At 40.4% G+C, this 21,088-nt stretch overlaps 1 protein-coding gene across 14 annotated transcripts in view; it reads right to left on the minus strand.

Annotated features, from left to right (window-relative positions):
• The window catches only part of SMARCA4 (SWI/SNF related, matrix associated, actin dependent regulator of chromatin, subfamily a, member 4), a 58,710-nt gene that overhangs the window by 31,042 nt on the left and 6,580 nt on the right, over positions 1–21,088 (minus strand). For 8 of the 14 annotated variants that reach the window (XM_038378659.2, XM_038378658.2, XM_038378657.2 and 5 more), the window contains exons 2-13: positions 19,320–19,416; positions 10,578–10,827; positions 8,769–8,901; positions 7,630–8,028; positions 6,948–7,046; positions 5,625–5,883; positions 4,929–5,055; positions 3,766–3,939; positions 3,231–3,404; positions 2,933–3,100; positions 1,676–1,726; positions 574–704 (exon numbers count right to left, since the gene is read on the minus strand). In XM_038378659.2, coding sequence (XP_038234587.1) covers positions 574–704; positions 1,676–1,726; positions 2,933–3,100; positions 3,231–3,404; positions 3,766–3,939; positions 4,929–5,055; positions 5,625–5,883; positions 6,948–7,046; positions 7,630–8,028; positions 8,769–8,901; positions 10,578–10,799 — 1,937 coding nt within the window. In that variant the 5' untranslated portion in view covers positions 10,800–10,827; positions 19,320–19,416. The remainder of the gene's footprint in view (positions 1–573; positions 705–1,675; positions 1,727–2,932; positions 3,101–3,230; positions 3,405–3,765; positions 3,940–4,928; positions 5,056–5,624; positions 5,884–6,947; positions 7,047–7,629; positions 8,029–8,768; positions 8,902–10,577; positions 10,828–19,319; positions 19,417–21,088) is intronic. The other 6 variants (XM_043506304.1, XM_043506303.1, XM_043506302.1 and 3 more) reach the window with 2 other exon arrangements.

Below are 21,088 nucleotides of genomic sequence, written 5' to 3' on the forward strand. Positions count from 1 at the left end.
ACAAACATGCGACTAGCTTGGTCTTTAAAAGCCTTTGAACTCAAACTAGAGTGAGATTACTGCTACTTTTAACATAGGAATTTAATTTTTTTTCCCCCCTCTTTCTAATCCCAGATTTTAGGACTCATGCTTAGAAAAATTTATTGGATCTAGGTGCATAAATAGAGGGCCACCAATTAAGCACCTTTTGCAACAGTATTTCCCACACAACTTTAACAGTGCCCTGACCACTGCAGTAAGGTTAAAGGAATCTTCACTTTCTAATGGTATGGGACTCTCAAGGTGTTAGGCTGGGCCTATGCTGATATTTTAGGCTTTTCTTGCCTGAATTGAACCATTGCAGGCCCCAATCCTGCAATGATCTCTGTGTGGGAGGAACCTTGAAGACACACAATCACTGCAGGATCAGGGCCAGTATCCCAGACTGTGAACTGGTGTAATTTTTGACTCACTTCAGTTAGAGAATGGAAGAGGATGTATAAGCAAAGCCACAGAATGCATTACAGCAAATGCGAGGCTGTCATCCTTCTGGCAGAACACCAGATGGCAATCTGGGAACTAGTGATGGCTTACCCTGGGTTCATTTCCAACCAGGTGTCCAGCTGTCCAGCCTTCGGAGCATCTGTGCCGGTAAGGATTTTACCGCTTTCCACATGGATCACTTTCACAGGGAGATCACTCATTTGGCTGGTCTCATCCAGAGGCTGAGAAAGCACAACATATGAAAAATTTCAGTATTCCATCTGGAATTAAAGCTTCTCTGTGCTCTATTAGCCAATGCTTTAATTAAAACCAGTTAAGTGCTACTGTAGAAATATTTATGAGACATCCACTAAAGTTTTAAAACACCACTTTACCCAAAGAATAAGTAGCTCAAAGCTTTTTTTGGTTTGCACTAATTCAAAAAGAAGAAACAGAAAACCACTGTCTTGACCTAGCTGTAACAAAAGTGCTGCTTAGCATTTGAAGGCATGAATAAAAGAATTATCGTAATGTGAAATATCTCCAGCTTCTCTAATAAAATTGTTTGTCACAAGCGATCTTGCAACTTCTTAGGAATATGTGTAACTTTCAGCATTTTTGTCCCACTGAGTTCACTGGGACTTCTCACATGCCTAAAGTTATGGGTGGCTCTCCCTTAGGTTCTTATGGCCCTGATCCCAATAGTATCTGATCACCTCGCAATCTTTAACATATTGATCCTCACAGCACTGCTGTAGGTAGGAAAGCACGGTCATCCCCCTTTTACAGACACATTTACCCAAGGTCACACAGGAAAACAGGAAGAGCTGGGAATTAACTCCAGCCTCCCAATCCCAGCCTTGTTTACTCTCTACACCCTTCCTCTTCTACGTGACATATCTAAGGGTTTGCAGGATTGGAGGCAGTGTGAGCACACTGGAGTTGCTGCCGAAATTAGCAGTGACATGGCAGGTTGGAGAGGCTGCCAGAACCATTCTTGCGGATGGAGACAGTAAGAAGACAGAAACATTTCTTTACAAAGTTGAATATGTTCTATTTTAGGAAGTCTTGATTTAGCCATCTACTGCACTATACTTCAGTGCTGTTTCTTTCAATCCAAAATATCGTCATCATAACTGATCCTTTCAGTGTGTGGCTAACAAATGTTTTCTATCCTACTTGGCACCACATGAAACAAGTTTCTTGTGCTTACTTCGCCATCTGGTCCAATTGCAGGAGTTTGCCCTTCTGCATTCTCTGCCTTCTGAAAGAAAGGGAATACAACTCATAGCAACCCTTTAATAATGGGAACAAAAATCAATATGAGCACTGCACTGGAATCACATGCTTATAATGCAAGTATCCCAACTCAAAAGGAGGAGGGTGGGAAGGGAGGACACAGTTAAATGCAGAAGCTGCTCAGGCTGGAACAGATTTGTAAAGTTCTAGCCAAGAAATCCTCCTTCAAAAAAAAGGAGTTAACATTTTAGACTGGTTTATCACAGTCATGCAGTGTTATATTAGGACTGATGCTTTTGATTACTACATCCAAGATAGCTACTTTTCTCTGTTTGGGGTTTTTGGGTTTTTTTTTTTTTGGTATAACACCCATCACCATAGCATATAAAGCCAGCTCTTGTTAGTAAAGAAAATTCTGCACACCTTACTACTAAAAGGAAATCAAAATAGTTCTTTAAAAGTCAAGACACTCCATTTTAAATCTCCTGGAAAAGAAATCCCTATTGCCAAAAAAAACCACACTTAAAAACTATCAGTTCTACCAGCTTATTCCCTTGTATTCACAACACTGTTTTCTTCAGTGAAAGAAACCAAAAAAAAAACTGCTCAGTTTTTCCCAACTTCCATTAATAAATGGCAATTTACTAAGGAAAATTTACTGCAAGTTTTCTGATCTAGTGACTCTCACCAAATTAATTTCTGCTTTAGAAAACTTGCAGTAAATTCTCTAGTAAATTTCCATTAGTTATATTTAAGTTGGCAAAACAGACCAGTCTTCAGTTTTTTCACTACATTACTATGGAAGAAAAAAAGAAAAAAAAAATCACATTGGAGTTTACGATGTCTTCTGTTGAAAAATTAAGGAAAACAGCATGAAGACTCTGGTTTTAGAGATGCATTCTCAAGTAGGGTAAACTGCTTATTGGTATGGCAGGTTAGATGATGCATTAGGCTTTGAGTTCTGGAGTCCCAAGTTCAAACATGGTGTTTGATTACAAGAGAAGTGAGCTTGCTCGTCTCACCCTAGTCACAGCTGTCTATGAACAAGCAATCAGCACGAATGACAGTCTCTGCTCAATAGATGCCCTGAACTGCAAAGGCTGGGCTAGTACAACTCAGAAACAAGGCATGACAATAGAGACAGCAGTTTCAAAACCCCTGCCTTACTCCAGACGTGGCTCCTGCCAGAGCTAACAATCCTAGCAGCAAGCAGGCTTAATCGTTAAGTCACCTTCTTTTTCTTTTTCTTCTTTTTCTCCTTTGCCACCTGTGCGGCCTTGTGTTGTCGCACCAGCTCGGTCAGGTTGGCCACATACTCATCTGTCTGCTGGAGTAGATATGCCAAGCGCTTATCTTTCTTCTGATCGATAAGCTTACGGTACCCTTCTTCATCCTCAGCCTAAAGGAAGAGGGAGGGTTAGCATCCTTTCAGCCCCAAGTAGAAATTTAGTCAGCTAAAACTTCTATGCAACATTCAACACATGTGCGTGCGTGTATAAATTGTTTTGCAGTCCCATGGGAAACCTTACCATCAACCTGCGCATTCGCTCTTTCTCAATCCTCTCATTCTCTTTCTTCTGCTCACGCTCAGTGTTAGCATGGTAAGTAGCCACAGCTTTCGTAAGCTTTTGAATTTTGCCTGTGACAGATCGATGGTATTCTTTGAAATCCTTGGCATGCTGGAGAATGCTATTGAGGTATTCCTGAAGGGACAAAGTGAAGGCAATTGGACTATAAAAAGTCAAGATACACACACTAGCCATCTATTGTTCTGCACTGTAATAATCAATGTCTTTTTATGTTGTAAGCCATTTGATGCTTAGATTTAGCCACAAAAAAGATCTTTTGCTCTGACTGTAATTTGCCCCAAATATATTTAACATCTCAGTAACGACTCTCAATTTAAATGGCCTCTGTATTCTAACTCTCTCTACAGAGAAACGAGAGAGTTATGGTTCTTATGTGCCCAATTCTCAAAGAAATCTTAAATTCCTTACCCTCCTTTGAAAATCCCAACCTAAACAACAACAAACAAAATAAAGTAACAGGAAGGGAGCAATTTACCTGGTGCTTTTGTCTGCGTTTCCGTTCTTGCTCAATCTTCTGTTGTTTCTCCAGTTTCTCCGTGATGCGAGCCTCGCGCAGGGACTGCCGCTTGCTGCGTTTGTATGCCTTGGCATTCAGCGCTGTTTCCAGGGCCGTGTCTCGTCTCATGCATACCACGACTTCCTGGCGCAGCTTTTCAAGAAATTCACATTTAAAAAAATTAATTTGTGTGCCATTTTATAAGTGCCAAAGTTTTGCATGATTAAAAAGGCCAAACATCATACAATCAAAGGCTGAAATACAATTCTGAAGATGCCTTGCGCAAAAGATTCAGGTTGAAAATGTATGGTATGGAACTAGAAAAATATGCAGTGTCACAGTATAACACTGCTTATGTACACCAAGGATGAAATTCACCAGCAAAAGGCCTATTCTAGATCTTAAGCCCTTGTGCGACATACATGGTACATCAGCCTTGTGTTGATCCTCTGCACGGGGTGGATCACACCCTCAGTGGAAAAACAAAAAAGCAAAACTACTTTAAAAAAAATCAGATTCTTTTCCACATGGAGTCTCAGAATGAAGATTTATAAGAATAAAGATGCTGCCAGAGCACCACACAGCAACGGTTCATCTAGTCCACTGCCACACCAAATTGGGCCAATGGTCCATCTCATCAGGCAGCTTTTCCTTCTGTCAGGTCAGATCAGTGGAACAGGAAATGGGATGCACCAATGCTCTATCTAGTCCAGTATCCAGGTAAGTTACCACTTCCATGGTAACGAGCTAACACACAAGGCAGGCCTGGGGGTTCTTGTGTTTAGTTCAGTTTGTTTTATTCCAAGCCAGACACAGACACAAATTATCTTATTCCTGTGTATCCGGCATTTGCCTTACATTACAAAATCTGCAGTAATTGGCTAAAAGAAAAGGAGTACTTGTGGCACCTTAGAGACTAACAAATTTATTAGAGCATAAGCTTTCGTGAGCTACAGCTCACTTCATCGGATGCATTTGGTGGAAAAAGCAGAGGAGAGATTTATACACACACACACACACACACACACACACACACACAGAACATGAAACAATGGGTTTATCATACACAGTAATTGGCTAATTCCTGCTCTGAATCAGGCATCACCCATTAGAAAGCCAGCTGCTGAAACCCCACAACCTACCTGTCTCTGGAAGTTAAGCAGTCTTAGTGCTTTAAGTTCAATGGTAGCTTTGGTTCTCAGGTCACCAGCCAAGGACCCAGGCAGATTTTCTAATTCTTGGATTCTGTGAGCAATGCGAGCCTGCAGTCTGTGGAGATAAGACACAATTTCGTAGCAGATGAAGACAAATAAAATGAGTTTAAGTCTGGGCACTTTTAGCCTTTTACTGTTCAACTGAAAAGACTATCAAATACGTCTGTGTTTTGTCCAGTCTGAGTCACTGTATTGCAAGTACGATGGAGTTCTTGGCAGCTATGTACATCTTTGTTTGGAACATAGCACTTAAAACATCATTTAATATACGGGCATAGCAGTAGCACTCCTCTCTGGCATGAAAGAGACCTGGGCTCAATAACTGAAGTGCCAGGGAAACGTCAACCCCTGGGAGAAGCAGAGGCAGGCACATGTAAGATCTCAGGAGTTGCCCTGACAGGCTCTGAAGTGAACTTATGCAGTTCTTCTCAGTCCTAGACTAGTCTATGCAGCACATGTCAACGGGGCGGGGGGGGGGGGGGGTTGAGGGGGAGAATGGTAAATAAGGAGAGCCACTGTATTCTTCAAGAGAGCTGAGGACACCAGGAGGAGGATAAAAGGAGAGAGGCAGCCAGCCACTTGATATCAGCATCTCACAATTCCAACAGAAGCCATGGCTTTTACCTGTATTCCCTCTCCTGAAGGATTTCCACTGGGTCAAGTCCTCTTGGCTTCTGAATCGGCGTGATACGATTCTGCTTCTGATGGAGCTGCACCATGGGGGCAGGCTGGGCTGGCTGCCCAGGTGACTGAGTTTGGGGTGGCATTACAGGAGATGCTGCAGGAGGTACCGCCGGGGGTGCTGGTGAAGGACGGCCAGTTGGCTGAGGAGGAATCAGTTTCTGAGGTGTGCTAGTGGGGGCTGCAGCATTTGCCATTGGTCCTGTTCAAAAACCAAACTGGGAGTGATACTGGGTTTCATGTCCCCCCACATCACTTTAAACTTGTCAGAATTTGACTGTGGGCCCTGGCCAAAATGTTCGAACTTGGGTAACTCCAGTCAGGCACCTAAGTAAATGGCCTGATTTTCAGAGCAGCTGTGGGCACAAAGCTTCTAATGGCTTCACCACCTCTGGAAATCAGGACATTCATTTAAGTGACAAAACTTCAGGCACCCAAGTTTGAACATTCTGGCGCTAAGTAGCACTGGAGAGCTGACATGCAGCCCAGCTACAAGGTTTAAGGGCAAAAGAACCTCTTCAGAGAAAACTGTTAGAAAATATTCTGCTTCTGCATATGTTCCGTATTCACTTTCCATACTTTATAACATAGGATACTGCCATGTTCACCCCATGCTGACTCCTGAACAAGTTGTTCAGTCCTACTGTTTATCCCCCCACCTCCACTCAATCATCTGGCAAGCTGTAAATTTCACAGCAACCAAATGCAATTCCCTCCGCCTAGCTACAAGATGAACTGCGCAGCTTTGTACAGCTGTCTCCTAGAGTACAACAGTTCAAGCAGAATAAAAGAGTGTAGATGCCTGAGTCAGCTCTTTGGAAAGATCATCCATTGAAATCTAACCACCTGATCAAAGACATCAAGTGGCTGCCAAAAAAAAAAAAAACAACAAAAAAAATCCACCACACACACTCCAGAGGCTTCAAAATCTGCATTGGAATTAACTAGTCTGTCTGCAGGATCACAAAATCCAGGTGGAGGGTTTTAAAAGAGCTTAGCTAAAGTTGTAATGTCTTCCACAGTCACCCAGATGGCAGGGACACACTGTAGCAGAAACCAAAATAAAGGTCTTTTAGGATTTGCAACAACTCATGTGCTGGGGGAACAAGAAGACGACCACGTTTGTGACTCAGTTTTCACTTCAGTATGTCCTTCCTCCACATGCTTGAGTAGTACATCCCCACGCTGCCTTCATTGCTCTGGGGAAGGGAATGCCAGAGAAATTTGTTGTAATTAACCATTTAAAAGAACCCTAGTTATTCTCACCTTCAGGCCAGGGCTTTGGGGGTGCACCAGGGGGCTGGCCAGGCATTCCTGGGGGAACTCCTGAGGGTCCAGGAGGAGGCATGTTAGGCCCTCCTATACCTGCACAAAGGAGAGTAAAAAAAGACAGTAGTAAGACACACACTCTGCAGTTTATTAATATATTTGCTTGTTCCTTGCATGTAGCTAAATGGGAACAAAACCAGGCTCCTTAATTAGTGAGAGCATGGTCAGCATACATGGCCATTGCCAAGCCTTCCCTGAAGAGTTTAGAGTCCTAATTCAGACAAACACATGACTGCATGTGGGTGATACCAGCACAGCTATAAAGAATGGAATGTTTCCCACAAGGGAGGTGCAATATGGGGGAGGTGCTTAGCATCGGGCTTGAAAGGGTTTGTGAAAAGAGACAAAAAAGAGTGTGAAAGGAGACATGAAGCAATTAGAGGGACCTAGGAGGAATGCAAGGGAATGAGAGCAAAGATATTGTGGGGGGGCAAAATGGTGCAGGATCTTGAAAGTGACAAAGGAGTCTTTGTGCACGCATGACCAGACAAACATTCCTCCATAAGCTAACGTAAGGTACCAAACAGATAAACGGAAAGTATATGCTACTGCCATGCATCAGTACTGAAATGGAAGAGTCTTGAATTTAGACTAAGGAAGGAACAAAGCTGGCGCTTACCATGAGGTCTGTTGTAATTTGGAGGTGTTGGTCCTGGTCCAGGCCCAGGCCCTGCTCCTTGTACTGGTCCTGTCCCAGATACAGAGGGTGGAGGTAGCGTCGGCATTTGCTGCTGCATTCCAGGCATTGGTCTCTTTCCCTGCACTGCCATCTGAAGATGGTCAGGTAACGGCTGCCCTCTAGCAAGCATCTTATAGGCCATGATCTGAGCTCTTAACTGGTGCAGCTGGTTCTGGTTAAAAGGGGTTGGGCCCCGATTCTGTTGTCCTAATGCTTGTGGGTCTGTACCATCTAACGGGACTCCTCCAGGACCAGATGACATTTGAGAGCCAGAGGATGGACCGTTAGCTGGAACTGGGCTTGAGGCATGCTCAGAACCGCCGAGCGGAGAAGGGTAACCTAGAAAGAGAGATGCAGTTATATTGCAGCATACTGTAGACTTCACATAGTAATACGGAAAGGCTAGTTTTATTTTAAAAATGCTATAGGAAAAAAAGGCTATTTAATCACTCTTGATGGAGGCTGCAACTGCTTTAAGCCAGGGTCCCCAATGAAAGTAATTGCACTAAAACTTGTTTTAAACCTTTAGTTCCAAACAACAACAATAATCCCATTTGAGGATTTACAGAGGAATCTGTCCAGGGAGGGTTCACAGACATACTGGTGGCTGCGAAGGGCTGCAGGTCTCTTACCTGCTGCATCCCCCATCTGTTCCCTGCTTGTAGATTTATTTTATCCAACATAAAACCACCCTCTCCCTAGAGTCTCTTGAACCACTGCCATGCCCATGACAAAGGGAGCACAGGAGCACTTTCAGTGGCAGCAGAGGAAATTACAGGATATGGCTGGGTATCCTTTGTGGGAACTTTGGGCTGTATTTGGCTATGCCAGGGCACCAGCTGCCCTTTTGTGTAGCAACTGTCCTCAGGAGGAGAAACAGGTGTCCTGTCACAAAAATTTGAAGTTTGTATCCATGTTGTTCTTTGCTTTTGCTACTATAATAGTGCACTCTCCCAAGAAGAGTCCCACTGCAGCAGTAATCAACAAGGAAACTGAACAGTAGACTGGGGCTCAGCGTCCTGTTCAGAAACTTGCTTGCAAATCTCGCCCAAGCCCCTCACCCAGGAGAAAAAATAAACCTTGAGAATGCTGATCCATTGGGCTTGGAGGAGGACCCATTCCTGTGTGCCCACCTGGCCTCATTCCCATCCCCTTCATCTGGCTGTACCGAGGATCATCAGATATTCCCTTCTCATGTATGGAATCCATTGGCTGCAAAGGAAAAAGGGACAGCGCAAAACCTGCTTAAAAATAATTACTATCAAAGAAAAAGCTAAGATACTCCTAGAGGCAAAGGATTAGTGGAAGCAGAGAGTAGGCTGCTGCATTGTGTGGTACAGTTTGTATTTAGGTTAGTAGTATCCCAAGTACATTAATGATGCACCATTTGTAGCATGCTGACCCAGATGCTACCAACATCCATCTTCAAAAGGAAGATTATTTATTGGCCACACTCAGGATACCATATAAACAGACAGCACTTGAAGCGAAAGGGAAAAAAAAAAATATCACAAGAGAAATATTTAAGGACAAATATTTTTTAGTCCAAAGTCACATTAAGCGTGGAGGGTATCTAGCGAAATTTCCTCAGAAGCTGTAAAATTTGCCATTGGCATCAGTTATTACATTATCTTGCATTATTTGTTCAGTAGCATGAGACTGAGAGGTGCTGTATGTATCTCATGAAACAATTTCAGGTATAACTCAGAGACTAAACGCATTATTCCTTGAGATCCAAGTCCAATTTCTTGTTATTTTGCAGCCCACATAACAGCAACTGAAAAAATAGGTTATGCCTGAACATAGTATACCTACTTTTAAAACACCCTGTGTGTATTGGGTGTGATAACCGTGACCAAGTCAGGTAAAAAATTAGGGGTTGGACCTCTTCTTTGCTTTCTTATGTTGTATGAAGAGGGCCTGAAAGGGTGTTTATTTTTTAAATGTTTTTCATGGTTGTATATTACATTAAAAACTGAGGTCTTTTCCATCCTGGAACTCTATGGATGGCCACAGAACTACATGAATTCTGACATCACAAAAGTTGAGAACACACACGGAAAGATATTTTTAAATCAGACTTAAAATGTGGGGTGGGGGAGGGTTTGTTTACTTTTGTTAATGTTAATTTAACTCAAATGCCTAATAAAAACTATTAGGCATTTGAGTTAAATGAACATGCAAACAAATATGTATACAAACTCATACTAATATACAAGTATGAGTTTGTATACATACAAGTTTCAAATCCCCTGCCCCTTCAGTTAGAAGCAAGAAAGTTTTCAGTTCACATCTGTAGAGCCCTGCATGGATACAAAATTTGGATCTGCATGCAATCCACAAACAAACATGGTCCACGGATATCCAGAGATATAAAGCAGATATCCGCAGATTTTCAGGGCTCTAGATACAAAATTTGGATCCACATCCATCCGTGATCCACAAACACATCTGTGGATATCTGCAGATTTGCAGGGTTCTACACATCAGAAACCCATGTCTTCCAGCAAAACCATATTTTATATCCCTAAGATATCAAAAACAAAGTAAACTAACTTAAAAACAAAAACAAAAAACCACCACCACATTCCAGGCCTTCTGTATCCATTGTCAAGAAACAGAAATGAGGCAGAAACCTTTATTTCCTTCACAAATCACCTTTAACTTATACTCATCTGCTTTCAGGTTTGGTCCACTGTGAAAGATAAGACCTAGGAAGGATCATATCTTGCTCTACATTTTATTAGCTGTGGGGAAATAGGGCAATTCTTAATGGTTTCATTTTATATTCATTTATTTTTAATAACTAGGGAAAAAGAGGAATGTACAAGCTCTGCCAGGAAAAGATAAAAGACCCACTCAAACAGATCACTGTTACAGTTGGTTACCTTGTGCATCTGATGCATGTTGTCCTGAGCATAGCCCCCAGACCCCTGAGGTGGTATAGCGTGTCCTGATGAAGGTGGTCCAGGGCTGGGTCCCATCATACTATGTGCAGAGCCAGGTGAGGGTCCAGGACTGGGGCCCAACATTGCACCAGGTGATGGGCCGGGTCCAGGAGAAGGACCTGGGCGAGGAGTTCCTCCCATTGGAGGATCTGGAGTGGACATCTTCAATGGAATTGCTCAAAGCAGTATCCTAGTGCAAGAGAGCATGCCTTAAGATAGGACTGTCAGTGTAAGTCAGTCAGTGGCTTACAACATGGCAAACTGAGGGTTTGCCACTTTGAAGACAGCAGCGTCGCCCCATAAAGTTGAGAGGGGGCAAGGGTATAAGTTTATATATCCGTGACTGGGACACTTAGACACCACAGTAAATAAATAAATCATAATAGTACTATTTTATTTCTCGGAGCAACGGTTGATTAAAGTGAGCACTCTACTCTTCAATATGCATAGTCTTTGAAATGACCATGTTGCCAAAGAAGAGCATGGAGCATGGGAAACAAATTCAGAAGACAGATGTGGGAAGCTACCCATATACTTGGATGCATGGGGTTCCAAACAGCCAGACTATGGGCTTAATAGAAATTCCAAATAAATTATACCAATATAAAAATTTACATTAACAGTTTTATTCTTGTCTCCATTTGTCAGAAAGCCATACGAAAGAGAAACAAAAGAGCAATTAATCCAATCTCTCCCTCCCCCCCACCCTCACCTCAAACTCCCTGAAGCCAGTGCAGAACTGTTCCCCTGTGCTCCATCCAGACTAGTTTTAATGCCCCAACAGCGATGCAGTTTCTGCCTCTTCTTCAAAGAGATGATTTCACAGTCCTGTATATCTCATTTTCAAGAAGTTTTTCATGGTATTCAGACTAAATCTCCTTTAATTTCATCCCATTAACTCTCATAGCACACACTAGGACCACCCTCAAGAATTCCTCTCTCCCCTTTGTTTTCATACCCTTCAAATACTTGTAGACAGTTATTATCATGTACAAAGTTCACTAAAGGGTCTATTTTCTTTGCAATGTATGTGCTTAACACCCATCAATATTACTGGGCATTATGTGAATGCAAAGGAGGAGTTATCACAATAAGGCCTGGTCTATATGCAAAGTTGCACCAGTTTAACTAAAAGTGTGATTTTACATCAATTTTTGTTAAACTAGTGCAATTTTTTGGGTGGAGACAAACTGATTTAAAGCTGTCTTATTTTTGTTTAGTTTACATCAGTTAGTAAATTTAGAGTTGCAAATTTGGCTGATATAATCCATTTTAAAATGATATAATTGCGCCCACGTAAACAATGGTTCAACAAAATTTTTTTAAAACCAATTTAAGTTTAACTTTAACTAGTGTAACTTCTGCGTAGACTCAGATTGTAAAACCAGAAGGAATCACTGCAATCACCTAATCTGACCTCCAGTATAACACAGGTCATAGGACTTCCTTGACTTTATTCTTGTTTGAATTAGAGCTGATTTTTTACAAAAGCACCTAGTTTTGATTTAAAAATTTCAAGTGTTGGAGAATCTATCACTAACCACGGAAAGCTGTTCCAATGGTTCAAACAAGTCTCCAGACTCTGTTGCTGCTACACCTTGATAGGTTATGTATTCGTAGTAAAACTCTGGAATTTGAACCCAGTTCAGAACTGTAACAGTTCAATATGTTAGTTTGGGAGAGATCAAAAAACATTCCTCTATCCATTTAGCTCTTTGCAGAAGATATGTGCCCTAAGGCACTGGTTTGGCTCAAAGTCTGTAAGATGCCAGTATTTTTTTTTTTTAAGGGTTGAGTCACCAATACATACCAGAAAACCTCAAATAAAAAACTTGACACAGAACCTAAATTGTATAAGAAACTCATGCAGAGTCAAATCCAAACCATCGGAACATTTTAAAGATAAGTCTGCCAGTCCTATGTGACCAAACCTAGGAAATTGTGTTGTGTGATGGGACCTGGGTAATATAGACTGTTAGCAGCAAAAACGGAACCCGTGGTAGAAAACCACAGTCCACAACTGTGACAGCACAAACCAAATTAAACACACTGATAATCAATGTGTCCAAGTTTCATTTATTTTTCCATTTAAATGAGAAACTCCCTTTCTAAAACAAAAATTAACATTGTATTTTTGATACCTCAAAAACGCAGATAGGTGGAAATATTGTGTTAACAACAATTGCAACCACTATTGCATTTGTATGTTAAAATCTGTTAAATTCAGTGGAAACAGTAGCTCTGAAGTACAGTTTGGAACAACAATTTCAAGTTACACAGCTGCATATTTCCAACAGAAGAGTCAGATAGCAACTCTACAATTTCTGCAACTGAAATCGCTTTCATTTCAAGTATGGTGAAAGGTTTAAGTATAAATATTTGTAAAGATTCCCAGTGGTTAAAGAGAACACAAGCCCCACTTAATATAAGCCATGGAGAAGAGAACATTTGTTGTATTCAGTTTTGATCATGTTTCTTTGCTCCCAGCCATGTCAGAATGAGTTATGGAGGCAAAACCTGTAGCATCACTAGAGTCTCACTTATCAACGTAGCCATACTGAAGTTTCCACAAGATATAAAATGCCTAGATATTCACTGCCCAGACCAGATTAAAAATCTGACTGATTATGCAAGAAAAGCTTCACTTGCTTGTGAGGCAGGTAATATAAATTAAACTTCTAATTTAAAAATAAAAAACCAGAAGGATGCAGTGTTATTTCTCAAGTTAGAGAGATTCTCAGAGCAATGAGTCTGGGGAAAAGATGTATGCCATTCCTTGCCAGAATCAGCTATCTTAGAACTGCCAAGCTACACTGGAGCATGTAAAATGTTTACAACCAATTGCCACATGGGAAACCAAATCCATTTCTGGATTTCATGCTCTGACACATATTGCAGCTGTGAGAGCAAAAAGGTACCATAAGTGGTAACTGAAAGAACAGAATGCAAACCTGTTCTCCTATATTATCAAGGATTACAAATCTCGGTGTTTAAAATACTATATTTGGGTTGTTAAAGGAGGCTTTTTAAATTTATGTCTCCGACAATCCACAATTTTGTTGTTTTTTTTTTTTAAATTACTTTGCAAGGTGTATTGCTTAAATATTTAAGAATTCTTGAGCTTCTTGTTCTGCAGGACAAAAATATACTACTCTTAAAGGATTTGTGTTTGTCTTTTATGATCAGAGTATTGATAAAGTAGAATGCTTATTCTAGATCTTTCTCTGTAAGACACTGTCAATTGGTCAATACTAGACAGTAATCCATGTTGCTAGATAAGGTTCCAGTGTTAACCCCTTCCCTATTTTCTGTCCCTTCTCTGCCTCCCTTATCTGTAAACATGATAGAAAATAAGGAAGTTTCTCAAGAATTAAAACAAAAAAATAAAAAATAAAAACACTACATTTATATGGATATAAAAACATTCAAAGTGATCATAACAAAAATTGTGAAAAGGGATATGAAACCTCATGCTTCAGGGTTAAAGCCAATCTCTAACTGTTACAGACCATGATGAGACCCTCATGGGGGGCAGATATCACATTTGCTACTGCATATTTTTTTGCACCTTCCTCAAAAGCATCTGGTACTGACTGCTGCCAGATATGGGATTCTGGGCTTGATGGTCCTCAGGTCAGATCCAGTCTTACAAATCCTATGTTCTTCATATATTTATTAGTGCTGTCAAGCGATTAAAAAAGTTTATCACAATTAATCGCACCGTTAAACAGAATACCATTTATTTAAATATTTTGGATGTTTTCTACACTTTCAAATATACTGATCTCAATTACAACACAGAATACAAAGTGTACAGTGCTCACTTTATATTTTTGATTACAAGTATTTGCACTGTAAAAAACAAAATAGTATTTTTCAATTCACCTAATACAAGTACTGTAGTGCAATCATGAAAGTTGAACTTACAAATGTAAAATTATGTACAAGAAACTACATTCAAAAATAAGACAAAGTCCACTCAATCCTACTTCTTGTTCAGCCAATCGCTCAGACAAACAAGTTTGTTTACTTTGCAGGAGACAATGCTGCCCACTTCTTGTTTACAAGGTCACCTGGAAGTGAGAACAGGCATTTGCATGGCACTGTTGTAGTCAGCATTGCAAGATATTTACGTGCCAGATGCGCTAAAGATTCATATGTCCCTTCGTGCTTCAACCACCATTCCAGGGGACATGCATCCATGCCGATGACGGGTTCTGCTTGATAACAATCCAAAGCAGTGTGGACCGATGCATGTTCGTTTTAAAATTATCTGAGTCAGATGGCACCAGCAGAAGATTAATTTTCTTTTTTGGTGGTTCAGGTTCTGTATTTTCCACACTGGAGTGTTGCTCTTTTAAGACTTCTGAAAGCATGCTCCACTCCCACTCGTCCCTCTCCGAATTTGGAAGGCACTTCAGATTCTTAAATCTTGGGTCGAATGCTGTAGTTATCTTTAGAAATCTCACACTGGTACCTTCATTGCATTTTGTGAAATCTGCAGTGAAAGTGTTCTTAAAATGAAGAACATGTGCTGGGTCATCATTAGAGACTGCTATAACATGAAATATATAGCAGAATGCAGGGGAATCAGAACAGGAGACACACAATTTTTCCCCAAGGAGTTCAGTCACAAAAATTAACCAACCACGTTTTTTTTTCAACGAGCGTTATCAGCATGGAATCATGTCCTCTGGAATGGTGGCCGAAGCATGAAGGGGCATACGAATGTTTAGCATATCTAGCACAAATACTTTGCAATGCCAGCTACAAAAATACCATGCAAATGCCTGTTCTTACTTTCTGGTGATATTGTAAAGAAGAAGAGGGCAGCATTATCTCTTGTAAATGTAAACAAACTAGTTTGTCTTAGCGATCGGCTGAACAAGAAGTAGGACTGAGTGGACTTGTAGTCTCAAGTTTTACATTGTTTTGTTTTTGAGTGCAGTTATGTAACAAAAAAAATCTACATTGTAAGTTGCGCTTTCATGACAAAGATTGCTCTACAGTACTTGAATGGGTGAACTAAAAAATACTATTTATTTTGTTTATCATTTTTAGAGCAAATATTTGTAATAAAAATCACTGATTTCAAACACAGAAATATATATGAAAATGTAGAAAAACATCCAAAATAGTTAATAAATTTCAATTGGTATTCTAGTGTTTAACTGTGCAATTAAAACTGCGATTAATCGTGATTATTTTTTTAATTGATTACTTTTGAGTTAATCACATGAGTTAACTGAGATTAATTGACAGACCTAATATTTATATATCAATTTAGCTCTAAAATTCAAAATTCTGCTTGTCAGAGACCTGTAAAAACGCAAGTGTCCCCCATTTTCTCCCATCAGTTTGGAAAAGTTTGTTCTAACCAGGTGGTTCTTGTTTTAAAAAAAAAAAGAGAGCTGTTACCACACCAAATTTGCTACCAAATGTCAGATGTTACTTGTAGTAATCAAGCCTGAAAGATATGAAGGTGTCAAATATCAAGCAAGGCTGCTTACTCCATCAAAGGGTAATCTGACAAGCCTAAAGATAACTAATTTGTCTAATTTATCTGCAGTGAGATGTGGTTTCCCCCTCAGTTAAAGCTTCCTGCAGATTGCAGCTTCTACTTGCACTCTGATAAGAGATGTAATTGCATGTTGTAAAAATTGGACCAAATTGTGCCCTAAGACATGCTGTGTCCAGGGGGCAAATGTTTCTTATTGGCTGCAAGATGGATCTTTAGAATGGCACATTCCTTGCCTCAATCCCCTGTCTACCCTCCCTCATTTTACTATTCCTAATGTCACCTCCTCTTCTTCAGGGAGTTGACACTGCCTCTCTGCATAAGACCAAAGGTTTAGGAATTTGGAGCAGATTCTTTTGTTCCATGAGGCCTTATGGCATTTGAATAAACCTCATGTCCAGTTTCAGATTCCTAAATCACAACTGCAGAGGTACTGGTAGTTAGTCACTACATTGTGACAAATATGATTTTTGCCTCCAGCATTTCTTTGGGACCTCTGAGGTTAGAAATCTAGGGCAAGTTTGCATTAGCAATGAAATTCATTGAAAGCTTAAATCTCAACTAAATGCAGCTCAGTGGAAGAATTTGTAGAGAGCAAGAGACAAAACAGACAACGCAAAGAGGTGAGAGGGAAGAAAGAGTGCACACTAACTAATCTCTTAGATTAATAATTCTTGATCACAAGAAAAGGGAATCTTGATAATACAACAACATTTTTAATCAAAAATGTGTGTAGCACTTATTAAAAGGCACAAAGGAAGTCTGCCTGCATCCTTTCATCCTCACCTTCTGTTGATCTTGTTGTGAAGTCATAAGCCTGTATCTATGACATCACCAAAAGTGATTAGGAGGTCACAAATATGACTGATTACTCAACAGCATTAAACGCAGACAAGACTATAAAGGAGCAATGCATGGTTTTGATACAAACTTGTTAAGGAAATGTAGAAAAGAAAAGAAAATGGAAAGGTAAGTTGAGTCCAGATTTTAGTTTGATATAATGAGGCTTGGCAACATTTGATTTTTTTTAGTCATTTAAACATTGATAATAGTTTATATTAAGCATTCTTTCCTAATTTTATTGACCTACATTTTCACAGTTGCATTAAATTAGAGATTTTAAGCATTTTTTCCCTCCAATTTTTATCTATTTAAATTTTCCACAGTTGTGGGAAATTATGAGGGGGGTCAGACAATTTAACGACAGTAGATGTTGAGATTCAAAAAGCTAAAGCGTCATAACGGTTAACACACAAATCAACATTACATGTAAAATACACGAAGTAAGTATCCTTCAACCAAACTCTAAAGTTCTCAAGCCGTCCTTTTCTTACTTCTATCTGTAAATTTTGATGATCCCTCAATAGGAACATTTTTGGTGGTTTATGTATACACAGTGAAATCTACGTTTACCAACATTTGCCAATAAAAATCTAATTCTTCCAATTCTGAACATAGTGGAGGTTTCCTCTTCAAACATTCAGACCTGAGCACAAACATGAGTCAGAATGTAAAAAAGCTATTTAGTCACAGCTGTCACGGGGAACAAGTTTACCAACAGTACTGATAAACTCACTACACAGTGCCACTGTATTTAGCCCTGTCCTATATTCAAGTTTGGGTTTCAGTTAGATAAGAAAAATTATTGCACGTGAATTTATAGATAACACTGAAATCTGTTCCTGATTGCTAGCCAGCTACTGACTAGATTTTCTTCCCAGTAAGATTTTTCTTCTGTGCGAATGGTCTTGCTCCATTAAGAAGGATGCACATTTTAGTACATTATGGATTCTTTCCCACTCTAAAGATGCCTTTCATTAGGATCCCGCTCAAAGAACAGTTATCAACCAATGCAAAGGCATGCAACATTGTTTAAGCCTTAAGATTCTCAAAACTTACAATATTCCCATTCAGAACAAAAGCAAAGCAATATTAAATAGCCTACCTATAATGTTACTTAAACCTTTGTTGGATTTAGGTTTTTTTTTTTTTTGTGTGTGTGTGTGTACATGTAAACACACTTAAGTGGTTAAGTCCTTGGAAGCAGAAACTGCATTTGTCAGCTGCACCTATTTTCACTGTCGTATGGAATTAAGAAGTTGAACAACGTTGATAGCTGTCTCTCTCTCGCGCTGCACAGAGCAGCCAACAGACTACAGTCAGACTTACTTGTTTAAAAGTTACATCTTTAAAATGACTAGTATCCAGTGATAAACATTCCAAATGAAAGCCAGAAAGTCAAAGTCCATCATTTATCATAGTTTTTGTTAATCTGTAGATGGGTTTCTGGCATTTGTATCTAGACTATTGTCTTTCCACTCATGTCTCTCTCCAGTCCTCAGAAATCTTACCAATTTCTGATATATCATTGCACATTTTCCTCTTCTCTTTCCTTAAGGACAAAAACCAAAAAAAAACCCCACACACCCACAAAAAACAAATCCACACAACCTCTCCCCCACCCCCCAAACAGCTAGTGGAAAAAAAACAAAAATTAAATATCTTATTTTGACACAAAAAAAAAAAAAAAAAAAAAAAAAAAAAAGGAGGACACTACCCGATTACCTACAAAAGACTGAGCCCTAATTCACTGCACAAGATTCATAGCTTGCGATGGCTGACCTACAAACATGCAGCTTACAAATGGTTAATGAAATTTATGAAGGGACATTCTTTATTGGCACAGTTGTAAGTTATGTATTTCATTCTCTTGCTGTCAATAGATAATGTGATCTGCCAGTTGCACCACACTAGGATTTCAAATGCTTTCAAGGACAAAATATTGCTTTGAGCAAATGCACTGAAATGAAATGATGATACCGTACTTCAAGGAATATGAATGCAATTTAAGTGCTCTAGCTAGAAAGGAAGTCTGCTCTTAGAACCAACAAAGGAATCCAAAAAACCTAAAATGACACTACAGCTCCATTTTTCTACAGTTCAGTTCACTATAGATCTGAAAATGCGGCGACACTAAGATTCTTTCTCCCCTGCGTTATAGGCTCCTTAAATATATTTCTAATGTGACTGAAATTGAAAGATACTCTACTTTCTAATGTCAGCTAAGTGATATTTCAATAAGCCATGATTAAAATTCACCTCTGTAGCACATAAAAATATCAATACCGGAACAGAGATGAACAAGTCAGCAGCACAGAACTTACCTGTGGACATTGAGGTCTCTGATATCTCACAGCCCAGAGTCCATGTGGTGATGATGGAGGGATTGAGGTCTCAGGATTACCAGTTTTTAATCTAGTGCTGTAGAAGAAACTGGTCATTACTATTCTGTCTAAAATGTATGTTTTTCCAATAAATAGATCTGTTTTGTCAAGATGTAAAATGACTGGCTCCGCTCCTTTCAGACTTTCTAATGCTGAAAGAACTGCTGCATTTCACTCAAACAAGTTTTGCTGGTGGAGAGCCAGACACGCAAGTGTGCTACTGAATGTTAATACAATTTGTGTTATGTTCCTCCAAATGGGAAACAATTGCTGCACTTAATAGATTTTAAACTTATTTGCCTTTCCATTAAATACAGAAAAAATTCTTCTAAGGGAAACGACCATTTCTAGGTATTTGAGATTTTTGTCACTTATTTACCCTTTTGCATTCTGGGGTTGAGAATATAAAATTGTTTCCTTGTCCTCCCCAATCTGTTTGTATCTGTTTTATATTCAGATTCTGAGCTCTTTGGGGCTGATTACATTTTTGTTTATATCTGTACAGTTCCTAGCACAATGGGGTCTTGATCCATTACTGGGGCACCTCCACAATACAAATCTACCCCGATATAACACAATCCAATATAACACAAATTTGGATACAACACAGTAAAGCAGCGCTCTGGGGGGCAGAGCTGCGCACTCCGGTGGATCAGCGCGTCAGTGTGTCTGGCTCCGACATGCTGCTCTGAGCAGCGTGGTAAGGGTGCCGGGCTGGGGCTGAGGGGTTGGTTAAGGGGCAGAAGGTCTTGGGGGCGGTCAGGGAGCAGGCGGGTTGGATGGTTCGGAGGTTCCGTTGGTGGGGGCAGTCAGGGAATGGGGGCATTAGATAATGCGTGGGAGTCCCGGAGGGGCCTGTCAGGGGGTGGGGGTATGGATAGGGGTCGGGGCAGTCAGGGGACAGGGAGTGGGGGGGGGGGTTGTATGGGTCAGGTGGCGGTAAGTGACTATTAATAATGGAAAATGCTCGAGGCCAAAGCAAGTTAGATATAAAACACGGTTTCACCTATAACGCGGTAAGATTTTTTTACTCCCAAGGACCGCGTTATATCAGGGTAGAGGTGTAATAAACAACAGTCATTCCCCCCAAAACACTGACCACATCATTCCCCCCTTTGGCTGCACCTGTATGGGGAGGAAAAGTACATTTTTAAACCCATGTTGTAATCCTAGCATTGACAGGGCAGTTATAGTTTTAACCTGTTAGCTGGTTGAGATAAACCCTAACAGCGAGCTTACGAGGCAGTGCGGCTAGTGGACAGAGAACTGGACTTGAACTTGGACTCAGGAGACCCGAGTTCTAGTTCCGGCTTGCCAATGTCCTGCTGGGTGACCTTGAACAAGTTACTCCCCACTGTATGTGTCAGTTTCACAATCTGTGAAATGGGGACAATTATACTGACCTCCTTGGTAAAGCACTTTGAGATCTACTGATGAAAAGCACCAGCTATTATTAGTGAAGACATCCAACCTCCAAGGCCCATTACAACTCTGCCCCTCTCTACTTATCCACTCTTATCTCATCACAACCCACACCTTACACTGATGCCAGCCTCAACTGCCACTTGTTCACTCCTCCCACAATCACCTTTTTGCTTTCTTCTATGCTGCCCCTTATGCATGGATCATCATCACTGCTCTTGTTTCTATGCTCACCTGCTTCAATCCACTACAAACAGATACTTGCACTGCACACTTCAGAGCATGGA

Source organism: Dermochelys coriacea, chromosome 20 (assembly GCF_009764565.3).
Source record: "Dermochelys coriacea isolate rDerCor1 chromosome 20, rDerCor1.pri.v4, whole genome shotgun sequence".
NCBI classification, from domain to species: domain Eukaryota; kingdom Metazoa; phylum Chordata; order Testudines; family Dermochelyidae; genus Dermochelys; species Dermochelys coriacea.